The 25,448-nt window shown below is 41.2% G+C and overlaps 1 protein-coding gene across 1 annotated transcript; it reads right to left on the reverse strand.

The window, feature by feature from the left end:
* Nucleotides 1-20,508: 20,508 nt before the first annotated feature.
* xbp1 (X-box binding protein 1) lies at nt 20,509-24,165 on the reverse strand. Its single transcript, XM_032578772.1, is given in 6 exon segments — nt 20,509-21,494; nt 22,661-22,744; nt 22,747-22,827; nt 22,924-23,040; nt 23,272-23,368; nt 23,792-24,165. Coding segments are annotated over 6 exon segments (1,185 nt in total). The 5' UTR covers nt 24,025-24,165; the 3' UTR covers nt 20,509-20,921.
* Nucleotides 24,166-25,448: the final 1,283 nt, after the last annotated feature.

Below are 25,448 nucleotides of genomic sequence, written 5' to 3' on the forward strand. Positions count from 1 at the left end.
AAGCTGTGATCACATGATTGCTACCCTTCAATAACTGATTACATTTGCTTCAGCAAGCACTATTCCTCTACAATTATGAGGGGCATAAACAACAATATTTAGTTTAAAGTTTCACTTTGCATGGTGAATGTGTTTCATGTTTATGCTGTCTGAATGCTGTGCTAAATTCGATTGCGTAAATTTGACTGGACCGAGTCAAATTTGTTCATTTAAGTCTAAACTTATTCTTTTATACCTTAATTGACATGAACTAGAATTTTTGTTAGTGTTTTTCTCGTCAGGTGTCTTTTGGTGACTTTTGACTGAAGCTAAATTTAATTGAACTTCGTTAAATGGAGCTGAATAGAAATGAACTGCACTAATCTGACCAAAATTCAACTGACTAATTGCACTAAGTTCAAATGAACTGATTTGAACTGAACTCAGCTGAACTGAACTGAGTTGGACAAGACTGAATTCAGTTGAAATGAATTGAACTAAATGTATTTGAATATAATTGAATGGATTTAAAATGAACTTAAATTGCACTGAATTGAACTGAACCGAATTAGCAGGACTTAAACTGAATTGAAATAAACTGAGTTGAACTGAGATTTACTGAATTGTTTGTATTCAACTGGACTAAATTGATGCACAACATCAAATTCCACCATAAAACACTTAAAAAATTATACCTATGTGTAAGTGCTATTAAATATCTCGTATAATTAACATATCAGTCTTGTGATGTATTATTCTTGTGGCTTAAGTGTAGATTAAATAACTAACAAAATTTTACTGAATTGAATAAAAATGAACCAGAATTCACTTAAGATGAACTTGAAAATGAAATTAATTAATTTCAATTTAACTCATTTGTTGTGAACGACTTTTGCACTAACAAAGAACATGCAACTAAAAGTGACAAACAATATCAAGAAACAGAAACAGAATCACAGATAATATCAGATAAAAAATATAACAGAGAAAAACCCATACATTATTATCATGGTTATTTGTCTTGTAACCTGGATAATTTAGAAAGAAAATCAGGAGGCAAACTTGTTCAGTAATGCCATCTCAAAATCTTTTGGATGCTTTTCAGAACAAAGGTCAGAGCTTTGAGATGCCTTTGAAGAAATGTTATCTTTTGTTCCTCTTTGTTTTGTTCTCTCCCAGCAGGTTTTACTTGCCTTCCTCATTTCCAGTTTGTCATACACTGAGTCTGGAACAAATACTTAGTCAGAGCAGAGCAAACCAAACCAGCACCACAGCTCAGTCATCCCAGACTTAGGAGGTGGAACCACAACCACACCTACAGTTCTTAGGAAATCTTTGCAGCTAAAGTGTTTCTGCAATAACGTTCCTTATTTAGGTCACTTTTGTGTGACAGTTGCTGTGTGAATGTTTTACAATTTCAAGCTGCCAATGAAAACAACAGCAAAAGTTGTTTTGCTGCTGGTCACTTTTAGACTTAGTCTTACTTATTTTGTCCTCCTCTTTCCTCCTTTTTAAAGAATTTGTAAAAGGACTAGTCTAAACATTTATGGGTAATCTCCTGACTTTGTTGTGGTGGGCATGTCCTATTCAAAGTAACCTAGTAAATACCAGCCCATTGTTTTATGCTTTGCTTCGTACAGACGGTTTGGACCCTCAACTATTAAGGAACAATTGCTTTTTGGAGGTGTGGATCTGATTTGACCCAAAAGCAAAAGTGCCTTGAAGTATGCAATGTATGCAATAGCTATGCTATTAAGCTTACCTAAAATTGCATGCACTGTAAAAGATCATTTCCAACTGTGAAGGAAGGACTGCCGAACTGAACAACATCTTTGCCAGCAATAAAATGTTACAAACGTTCCTCTTGGTCCGCTGAAATGCGAACATTTGGAAGTACGGACTGAATGGCTTTGTTCACTTCCTCTGCTGCCTTTGTTAAAAGTACAGGCAGACGACACTGAATGAAGTCATTTGGTCTATGTTGGCCACGCTTCCAAATATTGAATTAACATTAACAGCCGCCTCGTTTAACTCGACATTGTTATTTACAGCGCAGACAATTTCTGGTAAGTTACAAAGCGTCAAACTGGCACATTACATATGTGACGGGGAAACATTAGTAATCAGGTAAAATTTAAAACTTCAACTGAGGCCACTCCTCCAGCAAGCTATCGTTTCTCAACAGCTGAGGGTCCAGACCCTCTGTATTAAATAACATAGATCAGGTGGCTGGTTTTTATCAGGCTAGATGCCCCTGTGATTGGATCTCTTTTAATCTGAAGACAATTGATGAATGGAAAAGGCAGTAAAAAATAAGTCTGAAAAACTATCGATGTAAATTTGAAACTATTATATTGAAGCCTGGCTCTTTGGAAGAGCAAGCTAAAAAAATAAAATACCTTTTAAGCATTTTGTCCAGTATCTGTTTTCATATTTGTATCTGTAACAGGCAGTTTCCTAAAGGTATTCTCAAAAGCATTAGCAATATCGAAGTGAATGCTACATTTTCCATTTTCCATCCGTAGGGAGGGTAATAATAAATTCTTCTATTGTTACGTTTTGGGCCATATGAGTGGATTCCATTTTGTATCAGGGAAAGAGGCTCAGGAAAACAATGCTTTAGATTGAAACAATGTAAAATGAGGGCAGCAGCAATGTGTGCTATGTAGCCTGGAGAAAACATTGTTATAAGTGGAATGTGCCTTAAAGGAAAAATAAAATTACTTAAACAAGCTTAGACCAGACCATATCTGCTATGCAGGGAGTATTTTAATGCTAAAATAAAAATTGTTCTTGTTCAGTGCATTGTTATTGGGTGTTACTTTTTTCATCATCTTAGAGTGAGGATCTGCTTTAATTCAATATCTGATCTGATCTCTAATTATTGTTATCCATCCATCCATCCATCCATCTTCTTCCGCTTATCCGAGGTCGGGTCGCGGGGGTAGCAGCTTCAGAAGGGAGGCCCAGACTTCCCTCTCCCCAGCCACTTCTTCTAGCTCCTCCGGGGGAATCCCGAGGCGTTCCCAGGCCAGCCGAGAGACATAGTCCCTCCAGCGTGTCCTGGGTCTTCCCCGGGGCCTCCTCCCGGTGGGACGTGCCCGGAACACCTCACCAGGGAGGCGTCTAGGAGGCATCCTGACCAGATGCCCGAGCCACCTCAACTGGCTCCTCTCGATGTGAAGGAGCAGCGGCTCTACTCTGAGTCCCTCCCGGATGACTGAGCTTCTCACCCTATCTCTAAGGGAGAGCCCAGCCACCCTACGGAGAAAACCCATTTCGGCCGCTTGTATCCGCGATCTCGTTCTTTCGGTCATGACCCAAAGCTCATGACCATAGATGAGGGTGGGAACGTAGATCGACCGGTAAATCGAGAGCTTCGCTTTTTGGCTCAGCTCTCTCTTCACCACGACGGACCGGTACAGCGCCCGCTTGACAGCAGACGCTGCGCCAATCCGCCTGTCGATCTCCCGCTCCCTTCTTCCCCCATTCGTGAACAAGATCCCGAGATACTTAAACTCCTCCACTTGGGGCAGGACACCCCCCCTGACCCGGAGAAGGCACTCTACCCTTTTCCGGCTCAAGACCATGGCCTCGGATTTGGAGGCACTGATCCTCATCCCGGCCGCGTCACACTCGGCTGCGAACCGCTCCAGCGAGAGCTGCAGATCACGATCTGATGAAGCCAAAAGGACCACATCGTCTGCAAAAAGCAGAGATGAGATCCTAAGGCCACCAAATCGGATCCCCTCAACACCTTGGCTGCGCCTAGAAATTCTGTCCATGAAAGTGATGAACAGAATCGGTGACAAAGGGCAGCCCTGGCGGAGTCCAACTCTCACCGGAAACGAGCCCGACTTACTGCCGGCAATGCGGACCAGACTCTGACACCGGTCATACAGGGACCTGACAGCCCGTATCAAAGGGCCCGGTACCCCATACTCCCGGAGAACCCCCCACAGGGCTCCCCGAGGGACACGGTCGAACGCCTTCTCCAGGTCCACAAAACACATGTAGACTGGTTGGGCGAACTCCCATGCACCCTCCAGGACCCTGCCGAGGGTGTAGAGCTGGTCCAGCGTTCCACGACCAGGACGAAAACCACACTGCTCTTCCTGAATCCGAGGTTCGACTATCCGACGGACCCTCCTCTCCAGGACCCCTGAATAGACCTTGCCAGGGAGGCTTAAGAGTGCGACCCCTCTATAATTGGAGCACACCCTCCGGTCCCCCTTTTTGAACAGGGGGACCACCACCCCAGTCTGCCAATCCAGGGGAACTGCCCCCGATGTCCATGCGACATTGCAGAGTCGCGTCAACCAACACAACCCTACAACATCCAGAGCCTTAAGGAACTCCGGGCGGATCTCATCCACCCCCGGGGCCCTGCCACCGAGGAGCTTTTTAACCACCTCGGCGACCTCGTCCCCAGAGATTGGAGAGCCCAACCCAGAGTCCCCAGGCTCCGCTTCCTCAGTGGAAGGCATGTTGGTGGGATTGAGGAGGTCTTCGAAGTACTCTGCCCACCGGCCCACAACGTCCCGAGTGGAGGTCAGCAGCACACCATCCCCACTATAAACAGTGTTGGTGCTGCACCGCTTCCCCCCCCTGAGACGCCGGATGGTGGACCAGAATCGCCTCGAAGCCGTACGGAAGTCTTTCTCCATGGCCTCTCCAAACTCCTCCCACGCCCGGGTTTTTGCCTCAGCAACCGCCCGAGCCGCATGCCGCTTCGCCCGCCGGTACCCATCAGCTGCTTCCGGAGTCCCACAGGCCAAAAAGGCCCGATAGGACTCCTTCTTCAGCCTGACGGCATCCCTCACCGAAGGTGTCCACCAGCGGGTTCGAGGGTTGCCGCCGCGACAGGCACCGACAACCTTGCGGCCACAGCTCCGATCGGCCGCCTCGACAATGGAGGCACGGAACACGGTCCACTCAGACTCCATGTCCCCCACCTCCCCCGGGACGTGTTCGAAGTTTTGCCGGAGATGGGAGTTAAAGCTCCGTCTCACAGGGGATTCCGCCAGACGTTCCCAGCAGACCCTCACAACACGTTTGGGCCTGCCAGGTCTGACCGGCTTTCGCCCCCACCACCGGAGCCAACTCACCACCAGGTAGTGGTCAGTGGACAGCTCCGCACCTCTCTTCACCCGAGTGTCCAAGACATACGGCCGCAGATCCGATGAAACGATGACAAAGTCGATCATCGAACTGCGGCCTAGGGTGTCCTGGTGCCAAGTGCACATATGGACACCCTTATGCTTGAACATGGTGTTCGTTATGGACAATCCATGGCGAGCACAGAAGTCCAGCAACAGAACACCGCTCGAGTTCAGGTCGGGCGGGCCGTTCCTCCCAACCACGCCCCTCCAGGTCTCACTGTCATTGCCCACGTGAGCGTTGAAGTCCCCCAGCAGAACAAGGGAGTCCCCAGGAGGAGCACTCTCCAGTACCCCCTCTAAGGACTCCAAAAAGGGTGGGTAATCTGAACTGTCGTTCGGCCCGTAAGCACAAACGACAGTCAGAACCCGTCCCCCCACCCGTAGGCGGAGGGATGCTACCCTCTCGTTCACCGGGGTAAACCCCAACGTACAGGCGCCGAGATGGGGAGCAACAAGTATGCCCACTCCTGCCCGACGCCTCTCACCCTGGGCAACTCCAGAGTGGAAGTATGTCCAGCCCCTCTCAAGGAGACTGGTTCCAGAACCAGAGCCGTGCGTCGAGGTGAGACCGACTATTTCTAGCCGGAACCTCTCGACCTCACGCACTAGCTCCGGCTCCTTCCCCACCAGAGAGGTGACATTCCACGTCCCAAGAGCCAGTTTCTGCAACCGAGGATCGGACCGCCAGGGTCCCCTCCCTCTGCTGCCACCCATCCCACACTGCACCCGACCCCTTTGGCCCCTCCCACGGGTGGTGGGCCCATGGGAGGGGGGGCCCATGTTTCCTCTTCGGGCTGAGCCCGGCCGGGCTCCATGGGTAAAAGCCCGGCCACCAGACGCTCGCCATCGTGCCCCCCCTCCAGGCCTGGCTCCAGAGTGGGGCCCCGGTGACCCGCGTCCGGGCGAGGGAACACCAAGTCCAAAGTTTTCCTTCATCATTGGGGTCTTTGGGCTGCTCTTTGTCTGGTCCCTCACCTAGGACCTGTCTGCCTTGGGTGACCCTACCAGGGGCATGAAGCCCCAGACAGCATAGCTCCTAGGATCATTGGGACACTCAAACCCCTCCACCACGATAAGGTGGCAGCCCATGGAGGAGATTATTGTTATTAATGACTAAATAATAAAACATTCAGAGTAAAATATTTTCTCTTGACAGCATATATGGGGGGAAAAAGTTCAGTTTGTTGAAGTCATAAAGTCATGAATTACATAACAAGGGTATTTCTATCTGAACCATTTTCAAAACATGAGCAATTCAGATCTCCTGAGGTCACTATCGAAGAAACAGCAAGTCTTTTAAAGTCATGTTTTACACTGTCACCAAATGTCTTTCGAAATAAACTACATTTAATACTAAGAAAAACTTTCATTGTGTTCAAATAATCTCTGCATTTTGACTTCCTTCATCCTCCACCAAACTTCAAATTGCACTCTTGGTAGCTCCCAGTAAGCATCAATTAGAGAGCAGCCTTGCTCCCATCCCACCACCATTCCGGTTGTCTTGGCAACACACCCACAGGTCAGGACAGATTCTTTCTGGACTTCTGCACAGATTTTTGACAGACAACCATTTGATGAATGGCGCTGAAAGACAGTGGAGATGGTTTCCTGATTTAAAGGGAGAGTGGTGATGAATGCACAGAGGTCGCTTTCTTCCTGTGTTTGTTCTCAGGAGGTATTGGTCATTTTAATATCAATCTCTCTCTTTCTCTCAGCAAGGCTGGACTGTCTGATGTCTCAAAATAGTTTGGGGTAAAAACAGGAAACCAGCTGTCACATTTTTTATTCTAAAATTAAATCTACAGGAAGTCCATTATCTTTTTTTTTTGGTGTGATATATTCATCTAATGACATTTTGCAAACTGAGCAACACCCAAACGGAAACCTCATCTATAAACACGTATGCATTCAGTCTTCTTTGGAATACACATTTTTGACACAAGGCTGAAAAGTACAGGTGGAAAATAGAAGTAACTGAGGGAGTGCATACTAAACCGCAGATCTGAAACGTTCAATTGTTCTTATTTGTATATCCAACAATCACTTCCTTTGACAACTTTTTTTAAAAACCAACTGACTCATAGCTTTTTTAAGCAAACCACTAGAAATGCTGCTAAATGTTAAAACCCACATCTTCCAGTTTGCAAATACTAACTTGGGAAGTTTTGTCTTGACTCAGTGTTGACCATCAAAAGCTCTGTAACAGATCTGTCTGAACATATTTATGTTCATATTTCTTCAAATCCAGCTAAAACACCAACATTAGTTACTTTTTTAAACAGACCACATTTATTAACTATTTATTTACTTATTTATTAAGAAGGTCTGTGGCATATGGCTGTTTTTCTTACGTGCAGACTTGACTTTTTTAATCTCGTGTTCACTGATGAACATGTCATTGAACATGTTGTGTTCAATGACATTCAAAAAGCTCAGTTTTGATCCCATCTGACCAGATTATATGCTCACATTTTTTCACTGATCATCATTGTGATTGTGTGTGTTATTCCTTGATTTAATATAAAAAATCTTTACCTGCTATGTCAAGACATATGTCTTTTTAGGTGCCTGGTTTATAGTGAATTTTTGTTATTTTTGCTCGTGTATTATCGCTCTAATAGTGCTCAGTAAAACATTTAGAGGTTTACAGAAGTCGGTGAAGTCATTGCCATTAGTAGAATCGTTACATCCTAATGTTTTTGAATGCTTACTTTACTTTCACCCTTTGTCTCACTCCGCAATCGTCAGGTAATAAGAAACTATTTTATTACCCTAGTTAATAGTAAACTAGCTGATATCAGTTTACAAATAGCCAGAATTCTTTCAAACTACTGACAGATTTCAACTGTTTTTTTGTTTTTTTTGGACTTCTATTTCTTTTTGCCCTTCTCATTTCATTACATTTTAATTTCATGGGTTAATTAGTTGGTTAATGGAGTAATTTGTTTACCTGTATGTGTGGATAACTTGCTGACATCTTTTGTAAATTTCATATCAATGGCCCCGAACATTAAAATGTTCAATACTTGTTTTACTCATTTGTTTTTAAACTTTATTTCAGACAGCATATGATAAGTGAACACTAGATTATGTTGGAGTTGTGAACCTGTTGAAGTGGTGAACTATTAACATTCATTCATTTTAACTTGTTAGAACTAGATCTTGATAAGTGTGAGCTGGCACAACTCTGCACTGTTTATCTCCAGTTGTCTCCTCCTAATGCTGTTGACTTATTATATTAAACAATGTCATTTGTGAGTTTGTAATTCAAATCACCTTCTGTTATACTGTCAACTTAAAGACATTCTTTTGTTTACTATAAAAAGTTTTGTTAAATGTACAACATTTAGAGACCACAGATAATAAAACCCTAATAAAACTAAAACAGATATGTTTTAGTTTTGGGAAGTGGAGATCTAAATAGAAATATTTTAGGCTCTGTATGCTTTTGTACCAGTTTTGAATATATGTTAATGAAGCTTCTGTTAGCATTTTGGAGAAGTAAAAGTGACATTGTGGGCAAGTCATGTCCTAAAAATTATGTTTATTCTACCAAGAGCAAAAGTGAAATCAATAAAAAAAAAAACTTCCAGCATCTTCTTGCCAAGTTTCTATTTGTGACAATAGTTCCAGCCTTTCTTCCATGCCTGAAAGGAGGAAGTGTGTAACTGCGCATGAGTGGAGAAGATTTTCGTACGGTAAACAGGAGGGCCCAGATTTGGGAATGAGACAGCAACAAGCCAACACACATTTCTAAAATACCACAGAGTCTGAGCTCGGCCTTGGACCGAGGGGGGATGGTAGTTCTGCAGAATGCCAGAGGAAAAACATATCTGGGAAATCATTTCAACTTCTCTCTTAGTTTTAGAATCTCTGCCTCAGGGTGGAAAACTAAGAATAAATAAAGTGAGTGTAAGAATTTAATATGGTATTAATAACTGGCTCTAAAGAATAGAGTTAAACATATTGCACATGTAAGTACAATACCAAGTTATTAGACTGGAGGCTAAAAGACTAAGTTGAGCTGATTGAATTACAAAATATTTAAGATGACATTAAAGCTCTGGGTACCAAGTTAATTTCGCTGTTGCTTTCACACATAACTTCTGTGAATCTGAATCTGAATTAATAAAAAAAAGTTTTCTAATATTGTAGCAGTAACATTAGGTCTTTCTCAGCTTAGGATTCAGAATTCAACTTGACAGGAACCCTGTGACTGCCCGAAATGATTTACCTCTGGCAGATTTAGGCTTAAAGTAATTGAAATAATTGTTTTGGGCCATCACAGCTGGAGTCCAATCCGGAATCTGATTCAAAATCTGTGAAGTTAAAGATTCGAGTGAAGGGAAGGAGACTTGAGTTATACATGAGTTATAGCTTGTCTCTGAAGATAAATTTTTAAAATACCAGAGGAAACAAACTTATCAAAAAGGCCTTTTAAACTTTTTTCCACTAATTAAGAAGGGCATAAATATTTTTGAATATTTCATTTTTAATCAAATGTAGATAAAAACATTCAAAACATTACGAGAATGTCAAACTAAGGAAAGCAGGAATTGTTTAAAACTTTTGCATGGTGATATACATAATTGTTTAGAAATGAAACCATTTTTTTAAACATAGATTTTTTTAACCTCTATTTTTGTTTCTATGCTGAGACAGTAGATCACAAACACATCTGTAAAGCCGCCTCCAGGAAAATCTAATATTTGTTCAACGTCCCTGGCTGCTTCTAGAGTTTGTTCTGTGGGGAAAAGTTGCACAAGCAAAACCTGAATATTGACATTACGTAAAAAAAAAAAAAAAAAAAAGAGACAAGTTGTCCTGAAAGCAGCTGGATTAAAACACTTAAAATTGCAAAATACAAAGTCTTGTTTCTCAATGTTTGAGGTGTTCTGCCTCACTGGTCTAATTGAACACAATGTTCTTTTACTGTTGCTTAGAACTGAAGCCTGTATTTTGTTAAATGACGGCGCCTAATGGGAGTGCTGTTTTGACTTCTGGATGTGCTTTAATCAGTTCACGAATGCACACTGGCTGAGGGCAGCCCTTTGTCCTGCTGATAAATTCTCCAGCAGCTGCTGCAGCTCTTTGCTCTCCCTTATCGCTACTTAAACAGTTAAGGGCACTGACAAACTCTCGAAGTCCCACACTCGAATTTTCTATCTAAATACAGTATTTTTTTTTTTCTTTTTAGAAATTTATCAGCATAGAAACTTGTGATTCTTTGAAGTTATGTCATCATGACAAAGTTCAGAGTGACTTGTCAGGCTGTCTTCAACACGTACCAAAACAGATTTGCTGCTAAACATCTGATCTGGGTTCAGTTGTAACTGTTTGACATTTTCTTCTGCTTTCAATTACTTTAAACTTAACAACAGCGCGTCTGCTAGACTGTGACCACAGGCATACAACTAACTGACATTGTTTGATAGCATAGCACCAAATAGACATTTAGATTTGAATGAAACATTTGGATTTCAAATAAGGTGCAATGACCTTGTTAATGCGAAAACAATTTTAAAAAAGCAGAGATTTGTTTTTAATTTTTCTGAACTATGCTTTAATTACCTCTGTGTTCTGCTTTTTAACATCAACTATGACCATTCCTGTTTGAATTTGCTTTAATATATATGCTTTAATATAAACTGCTTCTATTTCTTGCACAAACTCGTTAAGGAAGATCAAAAAGTTTCTTCCTGTGAAGAAAGTCATTCCTTTCTACTGTTTCCTCAAATGTTTCATTAACTGGCTCTAAATGACTAACTCAATATGACTGGAAAGTGTTATACTTTGGACTGAATTAGACTGTATAGGACTGTATTGGCATTAAAGAGATTGTTATGAAGAGAATTTCATCATTTCAGTGTTTTTATTTGGATGTTGTTCAGACCATTTCTATGTAAAGTGCAGTGATGTAATATTTGTTTTGAATTTGTGCAATAGAAACACATTTGCTGTAATTAAGTGAACATACAATACATTTTTAACACCTTTTATTCTTATACTGCCAGTAAATAGCTATAAGCAGACAAAAGTGCAAATAAGTAGTTTAATTCACTGTTCAGACATTTAACATACTTTGTGGTAGACTATTGCTACTATGAAACAAAATCATTAAATAACCATCTTACAACGTAATCAGATCATCAGAGCAGGTGAAACTGTGAAACAGTCCAGCTGAAATCATTCTCAATCTAATTAGCAAACTATAAATACAGAGAGCTGCTGGAAACCGTTGTCATGGTGCTTACTTGTAGTTTTTTTTTGTCTAATGAAAGAGTGAAACCATTGCTTTTTTTCTTAAATTAAAATTACCTCACAAATAAGGAAAGATTGTTGCAAAGGAAATAAGTGTTCCAGATTATCAAGGACTTGTATGTAAAAAGCTTAGCAGACACCACAACCATCCATTTCAGAGAAGCACAAAACAGACCACCAGTCCAGAGCCGGTTCATCGTTGGCAGCAGGTGGGAACTAATGCATCTGAACACATTTCTACTTAAAGTAGCAACTTAAATACTGGCTGATTTAGTATAATACAACTACTGTAGACAAAAGTGTAAATAAGCTGTTTAGATCTCAAGGAGCCACAATCGATTTTCAGTTCTAGAGCTTCTGACTTTTAATGATGCATTTCAGACTGTTGGGGATTTTTTGTTGTTGTTGTTCTTATTGGAATTTCTAGTTTCTGGAAACTAAAACCTGGAAAACACTTAAATTCTTGGGTGCTTTCCAGGATCAACTTTCAACTCGGTAGAAACTCTAAGCATCTTGACATTCAGAATGCCCTTTGACCCTGCCTGTGAAAACAAACAAACCTACCTGACAGAACTGTGGAGCAGCTGCGGTTCCTCAGTTAGCTTGTTGGTGGTGTTGGCTGGAAAATTGGACTAAATTTAATAGAAACAAACCACTTTGTGTTGCCAAGGTAAAACTAATGGTGTGGTCGCAGACTCTTGCTTAGAACAATGTGTTATGTTAAAACGTTGGGCTCTGTGTACTGAGGTTTACCCTGGCTGCATTGACCTATGACTCATTGTTGGAGTCTGTGATATAGCAACAGATTTTGTGCAGGTTGTGACAACAACTTGTTGTCTCAGGTGGTCCTGATGAAATTGCATGAAAGCTGAAACTCCAAACAGGAATTACCATACTTGGCTTTTAAATGTGAGTGCCTGCCTGTCTGTGCTCTGTGATCATGTTGCTGTAGAATGAGCCTCTAATCACAGAGGCCCACACTGAGCAGACGGCTTGCAAAATGATTTTAGCTCTGCCTATGTGTTACATTTTAAAGGAAATAAGGATCCTAATTCTATTTTGAACAACAGTATGAGGTTAGAGACACAGTTATGAAGGTAAAATTAAACGCTAATTTATGATGTGAGGTTTAAATCTCTGATCTGAGGTAAATCTCTATTAGATTAGTTTGATGCATTTTAAGGAGCTTCAAAGAAAAGATCAGACATACTGTGTGGGAGGAATCTAAGGGGATTAATGCTTTCTTTCAGCATGCAGGCTGCCTGTAGCAGATCTGCCACATGTACAGGATGTGAAACCATAGCAATGAAGCCTTGTGCAATGTGTGACGCAAGTCGTCCTGCAGTGTGCATCAGCTTGTGCCTTTTAAATTACACATCAAACCAGGACGCCGTAATAAAACCCGCTGACATTGTTTCTGATAGATTGCCTCATCTTGGTTTATTCCACCTTGCTGACATCAGTTGTTGAGTCCTTGAAGCAAATGTTCACTTCCTTTTTAACATCTGTGCAGTTATGATAAAAGCATTTCTGGATAGAAAAAAAAATATGAATTTTAAAAGCAGAGTTTCACAAATATAGAAATAAATCACAAAAAAGCTAGTTTCAGGGCGACTTGTTTGCTTTAGTTCACATTATATTGGAGATGCCTTTTCTACTCACTTTTAGATTCTGAAGCATTTTTACAGCAAAGGATAGAAAATCTTTTTATTTACTCTGGTGCTGACCAGAACGAAGGTAATGGCATTGGCAAGGGGTTTGCAATCTTTTGCCCCTCAAAAGTGGTTCTTAATATTTTTGACGAAACATAACATTACTTGCATAACATTATTTTTAAAAGTAAATACTGCCAATTTAGCAACTCCTACATGTTATTTTATGCCGTCTCTGCGTAGGATTTTCACTATAGACTGGCAATAATAGTACAAAGTTGTTTTTTGTTTTGTTACGCTGCCCTTTATTCATTGAGATGGGCTTATTTTTGATTATATATTTTCAATATATTCTATATATATTTATAAGGGGATCCATTGGCCTATTTGTTCTTCTCAGAGCAAATTCTGCATGGTCTGAATTCCTATATCTAAATATAATGTATGTAATGTGTCAAGCAGGCTTTTGGGCTCAAGAAAAATTTTCTTCCACAAGGATGAAAGCAAAAGTGACTCTTCGAACTGAAAAGGCTGCCCATCCCTTGTACAAACTGTACTGGAGGCATGGTGGGACCAACTGGTTTGACAAGAACCATTGTCAGTCAAGGTTTGCGGCGGTTGATGTGTGGCGGTTGATCAAGTCTGGCCATTGCCTGTTGTCCTGTTGTCCTGTTGCTCTGCGTCATTAAAAAATGTGCAGCTGATTGAATTTTACTTCACAAAACACTAGTCTGTAGACTAACTCCTCCGTCTAAATCGCTCTGTGGAATCTACAGGATTCAAGATGTGAATTAAATGATACCCAGAAAGAGCCCTGCTGCAAAAAACATCAATCCTTTCAAGACATGCAAAGTCTTAAAAAGAAAACCCTTTCATAAGCTGTCTTTCTGCTTATTGTTTGAGTTTTGGTTCAGCCTTGGAGATGACACGTGGGACACTGAACAGGCTTTGTTGCCAACAGCAACGACACATGAAGATCTGTTCCGCTGCTTGAGAAGGCCACCGTCACGGAGGGCAAGGTTGGAGTGTGTGTGTTTACGCTGCTACATGTGCGTCACTGATAGTATACAATCAGGTCCACAGCTTGGATAAGGATGCTGTTTTCATGGCTTGACTTTCAGAGAATAATCAGATTTGAAATGAATAAAGGATGTATGCTTCAAGTTTATGTATTAACACAATTTTAAAGTCATTATTCCATCTTAAAGCTTCGGTATAAGCTGCGTCTTACCCAGGAAATGAAGATGATTCTATGAATAAACTGGGAATTTGTATTTGTTATAACACTCAGATGTGCAGGCTTGTCTACTTACAGTACATCATAATTACAAACAATGAATCAAAGTCTCCTTAGTGCTGAGTTTCTTATTATTCAGCAATCTACATAAATAATTTGATCATCAGAGGTGACTTCAGGCCAACTGTTCTCATAATACTTTCACTGATGAAATTGGGCTCAATCCTTAGTTCCAGTGAAAGGAAATCTCAATATTTCAGCACATGATGAGATTTTGGACAATTTTATGATCTCAGCATTGTGGGAACAGTTTTGGAAAAGCTGGAAAGATACAGTTGAGTTTGGTGTGAAAGACTTTTAACTGGCCACTTGATAGAATACCTTTGGACTGTATTAGACAGGTGACTAAGGTTAAAGCCTTAAAGTCCAACATCAGTGTCTGACCTTACAAAAGTGCTTTTGGAAGATAGATCAAATATCAGCGTACACCGTTTGGAAAGATTCCCCAGAGAAATTAAATCAGTTGTGGACCCATGTCATATAAACCCTATGGAATAAGAATGGGACATTTATTCTATTATATAGAAAAGAACAGAACAATGGTTTATTTGTCCCTCATAGTGGAAATTTATGGTGGTAGAAGTGGTTGTTATAAGCAAATTGAAAACATCAGTGTAGATTATTTTGCAGCATAATGCTGAACACCTTGTACAAAACAAAACATTGATTACTGATGGCTGTCCTGTATAATTATTAATTACATGTTGCCTAAACAAAGTAAAATCCAGAAAAACAAGCTAGACTCTGCGATGAGATTACAGAAACAGAAACACACCTTTTGGAGCTGGAAGACGGGATTAACAAGCTTCACTTCCTGGTTATTAAGAGGTGACTGGGTGCAGCTGGGTGCACTCTGCGCCTACGGGGAAAATGTCTTCCCTGATGTCCTTGGACGAGACGGACAGATGTTTGTGGGTGAGTGCATTAGAGGGACAATGACTCACTTTTTCCCTTTCACAAATCATTTATAGTGGCCCAAACAGTAATCCCACGTCCCTCTGTTTTCAGTCATTTGACTGAATTTCCTTGACTCTGAAGATGTGAACCCCCCTCCACCAAACATCAAAACCATTAACACTATCTCCTCACATGAGAAACCATCACATGAGACCTGATGGCCACCATTACGTTTTGTTTGTTTTACATGTGACTCATTTCGTTTTTAACCTGTTTGATCAGCTGCTGAACAACTTGTAAAGTTAATTTCAGCTCATTCAGTCATGAAAGCATTCTGATATTTTCAGATAATCTTCCCTATATTTATCTAAACATTCACTTAGCTGAACGTTTAGCCTGTAAAGAGGGAAAGCTGCCACTGTGAACCTGTGTGTATATGTACTGAAGTGGCAGCTGTTAGTGGAGGTTCAGCAATCCTCTTTATAATCCTGCTGAGTGTGGAAACATGAGACTTGCTGAAAGCTTTATCCAAATCCATACATAAGTAACGCGGCGAGTCCGGCTCTAATTTAAGCACGAGCTTTGACATCCCAGATAAAGTTGGCTTCGTTCTGTCATAATTAAGATTTGGTTCCATGTGGAAACAAAAACAAACACATGCAGAACTTTGCAAAAAAATATACCTCTGGAACTGTTCTCAATTTTGTCACATTATCAATATAATCATCAGTGCATTTACAGGAAATTTATCTGATCAATTTGTGATCAATTTTCACAAAATCTGAAAAGTACAACTGCTGTATTAGGGTTGTGATAGATAGAAAAAAAAGGAGTAAATTTCCTCCAAAAAAGAGAATATTTTTAGCTAAGGCTGCAGAAATGTAAATATTTTAGATCAGAAATGCATTCTGAACCATTACTTAGCCCCCTACTCAAATCTAGAATAACCAAAACATATAAAAATAATAATAATATAAAAGTTAGGTGTTTGGGGCTGCACAGTGGCGCAGTTGGTAGCATTGTTGCCTTGCAGCAAGAAGGTCCTGGGTTCGATTCCCGGCCCAGGGTCTTTCTGCCTGGAGTTGAAATTCTAAATTCTCCATAAGTGTGTGTTGATGGTTGTTTGTCTTGTCTGTCTCTGTGTTGCCCTGCGACAGACTGGCGACCTGTCCAGGGTGTAGCCTGCCTCTCGCCCGAAACGTTCGCTGGAGATAGGCAACAACACCCCTCCTGATCCCAATAGGGACAAGGGTGTACAGAAAATGTATGGATGGAAGTTAGGTGTTTGATTTCTGCCAAACACGACAATCTGGACAAACATTTCTACTTTGATCTCAACTATCTGAAGCCAGCTGCAACTATCAGTCATACTGCTATATTTTTTAGCGCGCATTTTTTGCAATCCCTCTGTAAAGGCTGAATTTGTTCAGCTTTGTTAGAACACTGCCATCATTCTGTAATGAGTATTTTAGGCATTTTGGAATTTTTATAGAGCTTTGTACGCTCTATAGAATTGGAATTCGGAAACCTCTATTCACAAGAGGTTTCTCAATAAATCCGAGAGGGCAAAATTTTCATTCTGGAACCCATTTTTGAAAAAAAAACATTCAGGGTCTCCAGAAAAGCAGCTTCACTGAGAAAACGGAGCACAAAAGGTTAAATAGGTTCCAGTTTGAGAAAAAAAATTACCGTTACCGTTTGAGACGGGGCCTAATAGCTTAAATCATCTTTCAGACTGTAAAATGCTAAACATCAAATCATTCAGAAAAATTCTTTTTTACCCTTTGCAGGTTGACAGGATGCCTCTCACAAGTCATTACTGATATCCTTTTTCCTTGGCATTTTGCTTGACAAACCCTGTTTGAGATTTTTTTAAAAACTTTCTGATGATCAGTTAATGAAGTGCAGTTGATTAGCATCATCCGATTCCTTTCAATTCTTAAATCTTTTGCAAGCAGCATTTTTACAATTCTCTTTAAAGCATGAAACCATTAACGTCAATGAAAATCGGTGTTTCTAACGTTCACATTGATTTACCTTTGCAACAAAACCTAAATAGAGCATAAAATAAATTATACTTCTTGTTTGAGGACTTTTTGTAACAATCAACAAAGTTATGAGTGGAGTCTGAGAGAGAAGGAAATCTTTCCTCCTGAATGGAGCAGCACACACCTACTTGGTTCAGACCAGTAAACCACTCAGTTTCCTGCTTTCAGAGGTGGTCAGTCTGATAGTGGTTTAAGTGCATGTGGGTAAACTGGTGGCTGTAAGGATGAGACTGAGTATACACGGCTCGTTGTCTCACCTGCCCAGGATTAAGTGTCCACTTTTCCCCATGGCAACCGGCCATCAGGGTTCTGTTTTCTGAAAGCAGAAACTCTTCAAACCCTTGTTTTCTCATCCGGGTCATCCCAATTATAAAATATAAACACTGATGGAAGATGCCAGAAACAAAGTATGTTAAACCATGTATGAACTACTAAAAGGAAGCAGAAGGCTGAAATGAGTCTTGTGTCCTGAGATAAACCAGAATTTACAAGCTGAAATTAAAAAATCTACATTTTTCAGTTTCATCTCAGCAGCTGTAGGCCTGATTTTGCTTTTTCTGTGGTTGCACCTCAGAGACAGGAAGTTGTGAATTTGTCACTGCACTCTAAGCAGCTGAGGCAAGGCTACGTCAAAGTACTCTGCGGTCGTCTTCATCCATCCACAAGAGCAAAACATGTAGGTCATTTTTACAATGGAAGGGCTGAGCTCAGATTTCCTAGGTAGGGCTGTGGTTTACTCTCAAATAGAAGGAGTTGCTGTAAACCATGAGGGCAAAAATCACCAAACAACTCTTTGCAGTCAGTATAAAAAACCACTAACAGGCAGCCAGGTCTTGCTGAGCTCCAGCTGAATCACTTGCATCAGTGTTGCATATGAGAACCTGATTTAATCAGCTCACACAACAACAGGGACTCCAGAGCTTTTGTCCAGTGGGTGGGTCAGGCCTATGACATGCTCAGAAACTGATTCCTCTATACAGGGAAAAAACCTTCTCAAATTAGAAGATCCTGAGGGTGAAAAATCTGTCTTTTCTCCTGCATCAACAATACTCACAGTGACCTGATTCTGTTGATAAGCAAAGACAGTCTTTAACTTCCCAGGAAACAGTAGACAGTGTTATGCAATGGAGCTACGCCTCTTTTCTCGTAAAGAAACATGGAGCTGAACAACAGACATCTTGAGAACAAACTGTGACTTCCGATTAAGACTGGTACTTGAATTATCACAAAGGAAGAGGTGGAAAATTTGACCATGAGATTTGTAACAGTGTAATGAATAATGTTTAGTAACTGAGAGGACATGGATCAGTATCTCTGTAAACTGTCTGTACCCGTTTTTAATAACTTCATTTGGAGTCGTTTTTATCTACTTTCTTTAACTTCATCTGGAGTATTTTTATCTTGCGCACACTCACTCTGCCACCACTTGCATATCTATAACTGCTGCAACCAATTATGGCCAATTATGATTGAACTTTGCGTTATTTGGCACTAAATCTTATACACCAACAATTTCCTTATTTTTTTAAGGTTGGATGAATAAACACAACTCCGGTCTGGTCTCATCTGGAATAATCCTATGATTGTGCATTGGTGTGATGGTTAGATGTTTTGATTTGAAGGTTTAACCCTAAAGACCTGTTTATAATTGGGACCTGCCATGGCATTACATTTAATTTAATAACTATTTAATGCATGGAAGGCACCTATTGTTCTACACCTAATAGAATGTCTCTTTATATATTTGGGGCCTGCCATAACATTACATAGGGAAGGGCAGTGACTCTAGGGCTGACGGTTTTCTGTCAAGGTGCTTCAGAGCGATATCATGTGACAGGGTAAACTCAGGCTCCCAGGCATTCATTTTCATTCATATACACTAATTTTAACATACTGAATGGCGTAAGTCCATGTTGGTCCACATGCTTGTGACTCTCCACAGGCTATTGACTACAATTTAGCTAAGCTTACCATTGATGCTAATTTTTAGCATCAGAACGCTGGGTTCCAACCGACGGACACACTTTGGCAGGCCCCAGTTAAATTTCTTCAGAAATTTTCTAGTTTGATCTTAACATCCTGAATTTGCTGCTTTTAAACTCTAGTTCTATCATGAACTGCTACATTGAATGAATGTAGTTCATCTAATGAACTGCATGTAGCATTTATTGCAACAAAGTGTCTTCTACTGAATTCAAATGTGGGATGAACTTTGGAGCAGTTATCACTGCTGCCTAGGTTCAAATCCCTGCCATCATGGATTTTACATGTTCTCCCTGTGCATGTTTGGGTTTTCTCTGGGAGTTGTTTGTTAAAATTAGGCACAATTATCCCCAGTATCCCAACTTTTAGTTTAATTTTAATTGTAGCATATTTTTAACAGACTTGTATCCTTAGATGTTTACTATTTATACATCTTATTGGTAACAAAACCCATTTAAGCCCTTTTCTTTGGATTCAGGTTTGCATTGCCATGGTAACCCAAGCTGTACATACACCTTGCAGGCTTTGAATATTTTTAGCATATCTGTATCCATTTTCCATTTCATTTTGGCTCTAGTGGCCTTTATTTGAAAGTGCCATGACAGGAAAGTAGAGTAATGAGGGGGAAGACATGCGGCAAAAGTCTCCAGGCCCAAGTCCCCTTGTGTGGGTTGTTTTTACCCCCTGCACCACTGCAACACCCCCTATCTGTAAACATTTTTAACAAAAGCAATGCACTGTGCAGAATGGTTCAGAACTTCCTTTTGCAAAAGTGACAAGGAAAGGGTGTATGTGGTGATATATTGGCTTTTAGAGTCCTTCCTGCAGACCAGAAGGCAGAGGAGACTTCAATCTCCATCTCATGATTTGATCCAATAAATTATTCAATCTAGAAATTATAGCTGAAGGGAAAATATTAAAATGTTATGGTTTTACTGCATTTCCAGGTTGACAAAAATTGATTTTTGCATAAAATTCTGTAATTTCAATCGCAAGTATTTGGTTAGCTGCCTGGCTTGACGAAAAAAAATTATTCAAAACACATGGTGGGTGAAACGGCCTTCTATGGTGGCCGAGTAGATCCATAACGCAGCATATGAAGAGAAAGACCTGCAACCTAGACATTAAAATTGATTTGAGCACAGAGTTGAGTGTTCTGAAGCAAAGAAAGTCCAAGAACTAAATTAAAGAATCAGCAGACATGTTTGAAAGAAAAATAGGAGACAAGATGCAATGCAAGATTTAATATCGAAATTAGATTATAAGGAGAGCGAGCAAAAATGTGAAGACAAGACATGTGGACATTAGACTCTGGCAAAATACACAAATAAATAAGTGTAATATTAACTGATGGGTCCCCATTTACCCCCTAAACAAATTTACAAATACTGGATCAACCCAGATTTCATGTTTAATGAGTCAAAGATTCATGGAGAATCTTAAGTCCTCTGCATATCGAAGCTGTTGTGAACTCTACTACATATCTTGGTAGTGGAACAGACCTGCTGTAAGGTGATGGACTTTAATTTAGTCTATACATGAGCTAGGTCAGAGGAGCAATACAGCTGAAAATTTAACGCTACACATTAGCTTGTGTATTTACAGTATGTCATCATATTAGACTTCTTGGGCAGAGTTTAATTCAGACACTGATCAGTTGGGGAAAGAGTTCACTGGCAAACATGTCATCCCAGGAGCTGTGAGAACAGAGCGGGGAGGACATGTCGCTGAACGGGGACGGGGACCCTTCGTATCCAGAGTCGCTGTAGGTGTCCGCAAGGCAGGCTTCCTTCTCCAGGGTGCCGAGGGCAGGGGAGGAGGTGCCGGGGAAAAGGTCATCCACCTGACTCTGAGTGCTACAGGTAGGGATGACCACTTCCTCCGGCTCGTCTTTGACGTCGACCGTCTCCTCCCCAACGACGACCTCGGCGTCTGCGAAGGAGGCCTCGTCGCTCTCATTGCTGCCGCTCTCCAAGTCGCTGCATTGCTCGCTGCTCACCTCCTCCACTGGCTTGGTGTAGATGTGGTCAAAGTGGATCAGTTCATTAAGGGTCTCCAGCTTAACTGATGGGGCCCCCAGAGGCGCAGGTGGGGCGGCAGGTACTGGGTGCTCCCCTCCAACCAGCAGAACCTGCGGCTCCGGGCACTCCTGCTCACAAGACTTGAGGAACAGCTCTGGGTCAAGGATGTCCAGAATGCCCAGCAGCAGATCAGACTGTTGAGGGGAAGGCAGAAAGGGGATTAGTCTGGTAGCCCGTCACCCAGGATTTAAAACCATAAAGGAGTGGTGTCATTGTTGAAGTAAGGTACTGTCAAACGATTCCAAGTAGTCTTGCACATTAAGCAACTGTTTTAGCATGAATCTAGCATAATCTCCCCAAGTCTGGAGCAAAACGCTAGACAGAGAGATGCCAAGACAACCATCTCAAAAAGTCTAGCCGTAAAGGGTAGCCTCTAGGGCACAGGTGTCAAACTCCAGTCCTGGAGGGCCACTGCCCTGCAACTTTTAGATGTGCCTCTGCTGCACCACACCTAATGTTAATGACCTAATAGAATAACTAGGTCATTAGCAAGGCTCTGGAGAACTTATCTACACAAAAAGGAGATAACTAAGCCATTTCAATCCAGTGTTTTGTACCTGTGGCACATCTAAAAACTGGAGGACAGAGGCCCTTGTGGAGTTTGACACCACTGGTCTAGGGCTAGCCTCTAGCTTTAGCCTCCAGGACCAACTAGCCAGGATTCAAACTGAAGAGCCATCTACTGCCGAAAACATTTGTAGTGCTTAAAAGATTATAGTTCATGCACACAGTTCCCGTTTAGTTCACTTCAATCGAATTCTAGGTCATTACCTTATAAAGTTTGGTTTGTTTGAGCAATGTGAAGAGAGCTGATTCAGACGAAAAAAAGTGAAATCTGGTTTGCCTAAAAACTTAAGTTTCGGTTCAGTTGAAGTGAACTCTGGCACAGTTCGAATGCATGTGGACTGGAGACTGCTCCAAAACCAGGAAGTGAACTACCGTGCAGGGCATTCTGGGTATATACAACCAAAACAAACCCAAGAGTGTAGGACTAGCAGGAGAAATGACTGGGTCTTTTACAAAAGATAAATCCTACAACCGCTAAAATCTGACACTATATTTGTTTACATTTTGTGAAGGAGAAAGTTGCACCCAGCATCTTCAGTGGAAATGACACCACAGGCGAGGGTGTGGGACAGAGCAAGTTTTTCAATTGGTTTGATATTTGAAAAAAACTGCACCTACTGAAGATGTTGCAAGTTTGGTTCCCAAGCGAACCAAGTCTACCGGACTATCGGGTGTGAAAACACCCTAAAAATATCACCACCTCCTTAAAGCAAAAATGTTGACCAAGTCTCACCTCATTGTCTGTAGAGTCAAGACAATCTGTATCCATTGAGAAGTCTTCAGATTTAGGGACTGCTGGGCCTGCACCTGCTGCGGAGGCACACGTAGCCTGAGTACTGCGGACTCAGAAGACCCGACTCCCAAACCTGCGTCGTTCCCGGTGGATAACAGAGTCTGTACCTTAAAGAGAGAAAAAAAAAAATTTATCACTAAAGTCTAATAACCGTTACAGTTCAATCTATCTTAAAAAAATCTGTTCTCCCTCATCATCCCTACCTTTGTTTTTGATTCCAGGGTGTCCAACCCAAGCCTCTGTTTCAAGTCCTCATTTTCTGTCAGGAGACCGCTCGTTTTTTCTCTCAGCATTCTGTTTTCGATGTGAAGTTTCTGGTTCTGTGAGAAAAGAGCAGATGGTTACACATGAAACTTCGAACGGTTTATAGAGAAGTGAAGCATGAACTTTCTTGGGTGAGAGAGCAAAAGATAGAAATGAAACAGAAAAGCTTCCCCACTTCTACATGTTGGGAGAAAAAAAAATTAGTTTCATCTAACAAAAAAGTGATGTGACTGAACTAATAATAAAGCATTAAATGCTTAATATTGGGTGTCAAACATGAAAATTACCTCCAGTTCCAATTCTATAACTTGTTGTTCCAGTTCCCCCATTTTGGCCTTTTTCCTGTCTCTTGCTGTCTGAGCTGCCACTCTGTTCTTGAGTTTCCTGAGGGGGAAAAAAATGCACAAGGGGTGAGGAAAAGAGGAATTAACTGTTTCCATGACGCTGACTCAGTCTGAGTCGGATCACCGATCATGCTGCTGCCACGCAGGCAATGAGGAACCAGAGCAGCAGCAGCAGCAGATCCAGGATCAGCTGAATCACCAAGATAACAGTTTTATGAGCACGAGCAAAGTACAGAACAAGATAACAATTACCTATACCAAAAACGCAAATTAAAGTCCGAAGATACACAACAATGCACTGCATATTTAGCCATTTTGTGTTGAATGGCATTTAGCAAATAGCAAGTAAATCTTAGGGCGTGTCTCCGTTTAAATGCCCGGAACAATGGGTTCATTTAGCCTCGGCTAAAGCGTTTAAACCGAGATATATTTAGAAATGACTGCTTTTATTACGTAAACTAACCTGCGAAGCGCTTTCTCTTCGGGACTCAAATGTGTGAGCCTCTGCCTTTTCCGTACCGGCGGCCCCACTGACGTGTTGGAGTCCGAGTCCGACGACACCTGGCTGGCCGTTGACGGTAAAACCAGAGATATCTGCCGGCTGTAGGCCGTCTGTGAGCCGCTTGATGAGCCGGACTGCTTCCCGGATATCAGGAGCACTTTGTGGCTTCCAGCCGCTGCTGTTACCACCACCATGTTTATATTATTTCTTTTTGAGGCTGTATTTATTATTTTTAAAAAAATAAGAATCACGGGGTATCCGTCCTGGATTCAGAAGAAACCTTCGGGATTCCCTGCCGATCCGTTCCCTGACTCTTCGCAACTGTGTTACTGAAGTGGGTTGTAACTCCGATCTTTTCTACTATCGTGTAGACACCTCATTGGCTCACAGAGGTACTGACGTAATCGGTTTGTGAGCTATGATTGGTGGAGGAGCTGATGTAAGTTTGCAACTGAAGTTCCACACAGACCATGCCAACTTGTCATCTGGGGTTTTTATCTTTATTTTTAGTGTATTTATACCAATGTCACGTCACAAATTTGAGACTTAAAAATAATAAGAGTCCCACCGAGTCTTTCTTATTGTCTGGTACTCGCAACTGTTTTTTTCTTGTGAAAACAGGAAGCGTTTCCTTCCAGCAAGAAACATTCACCTACTTTAATCTCACTACGTGATCTTTAGCAAATGTTGTTTCTCGTCCGGTACAGAATAACTTCCTCATTCTTTACCTTTTTTAACAAGTCATTCAAACTAACACATCAAGCTATACGACTCTGTCGTCGGCCTTCTCTGAAATGACATTTCCTTCTTCCAGTAAGGTTTAAAAAAAAGTTGTGAATACTCTTCATCCAAAAAATAAGACAATATGTGATAGAAGCATATTTACAACAAATTGATTATAACGTTGTACAATTATTAAAATTGCATCCTCAAATTAAAAATGTACAAATGAGTAGAGTAATTTGAAAGAAAATGCCCAAGATGTTAATATTTTTGGACAGAAAACAGCAATTTACAAGAAATTGCAAAGATCATTAGTGTGCAAGTAACAGCAGGAATTTAGACACTTACTGAGTCTGAGTTTATTGGCTACAGTGATGGTGAAAGTTTAACAAGGAGGAAGGATCAGCTATAACGCTCCTTTGTGCACGAAAGACGCAGCCGCCTGAAGCGCTCCAGTTCTGCCACATGGGGTGGGAGACATATTTGCCCAAGAGAGACATCATTTTATCTGAAGTTCTTCTGTCTCCCAACACCCATCCTGGGTCAAGGGGCCATAGGACGGAGCTGATTTTCCTAATGGGCTTATCTAATTGGTTTCTCTCAGCTGTAGAAAAGCTGCTGCTTCTACAAACTACACTATAAAAGATGGCTGATGCCATCACAGAGTTGAAAAGGGTCTTCATGATTGCCCCTGCTCTCCCTGGATGTACAAACTTAAAGTTTTCAAGTTTAGCTTGGTGATTTTGGAGTGATGTTATTCACCTGTCCAAATTCTCTGCAACAAACTTCAAGCAAGTTTCAACAAGCTTTTTCTTGGGCAGTTACAAAATGAAGTGATAGCCATTACATTTACCATATTTTGCAACAGTAAGACTTTTTTTGTATAAGATCTTTC

Source organism: Xiphophorus hellerii, chromosome 12 (genome assembly GCF_003331165.1).
Source record: "Xiphophorus hellerii strain 12219 chromosome 12, Xiphophorus_hellerii-4.1, whole genome shotgun sequence".
Lineage (NCBI taxonomy): Eukaryota > Metazoa > Chordata > Actinopteri > Cyprinodontiformes > Poeciliidae > Xiphophorus > Xiphophorus hellerii.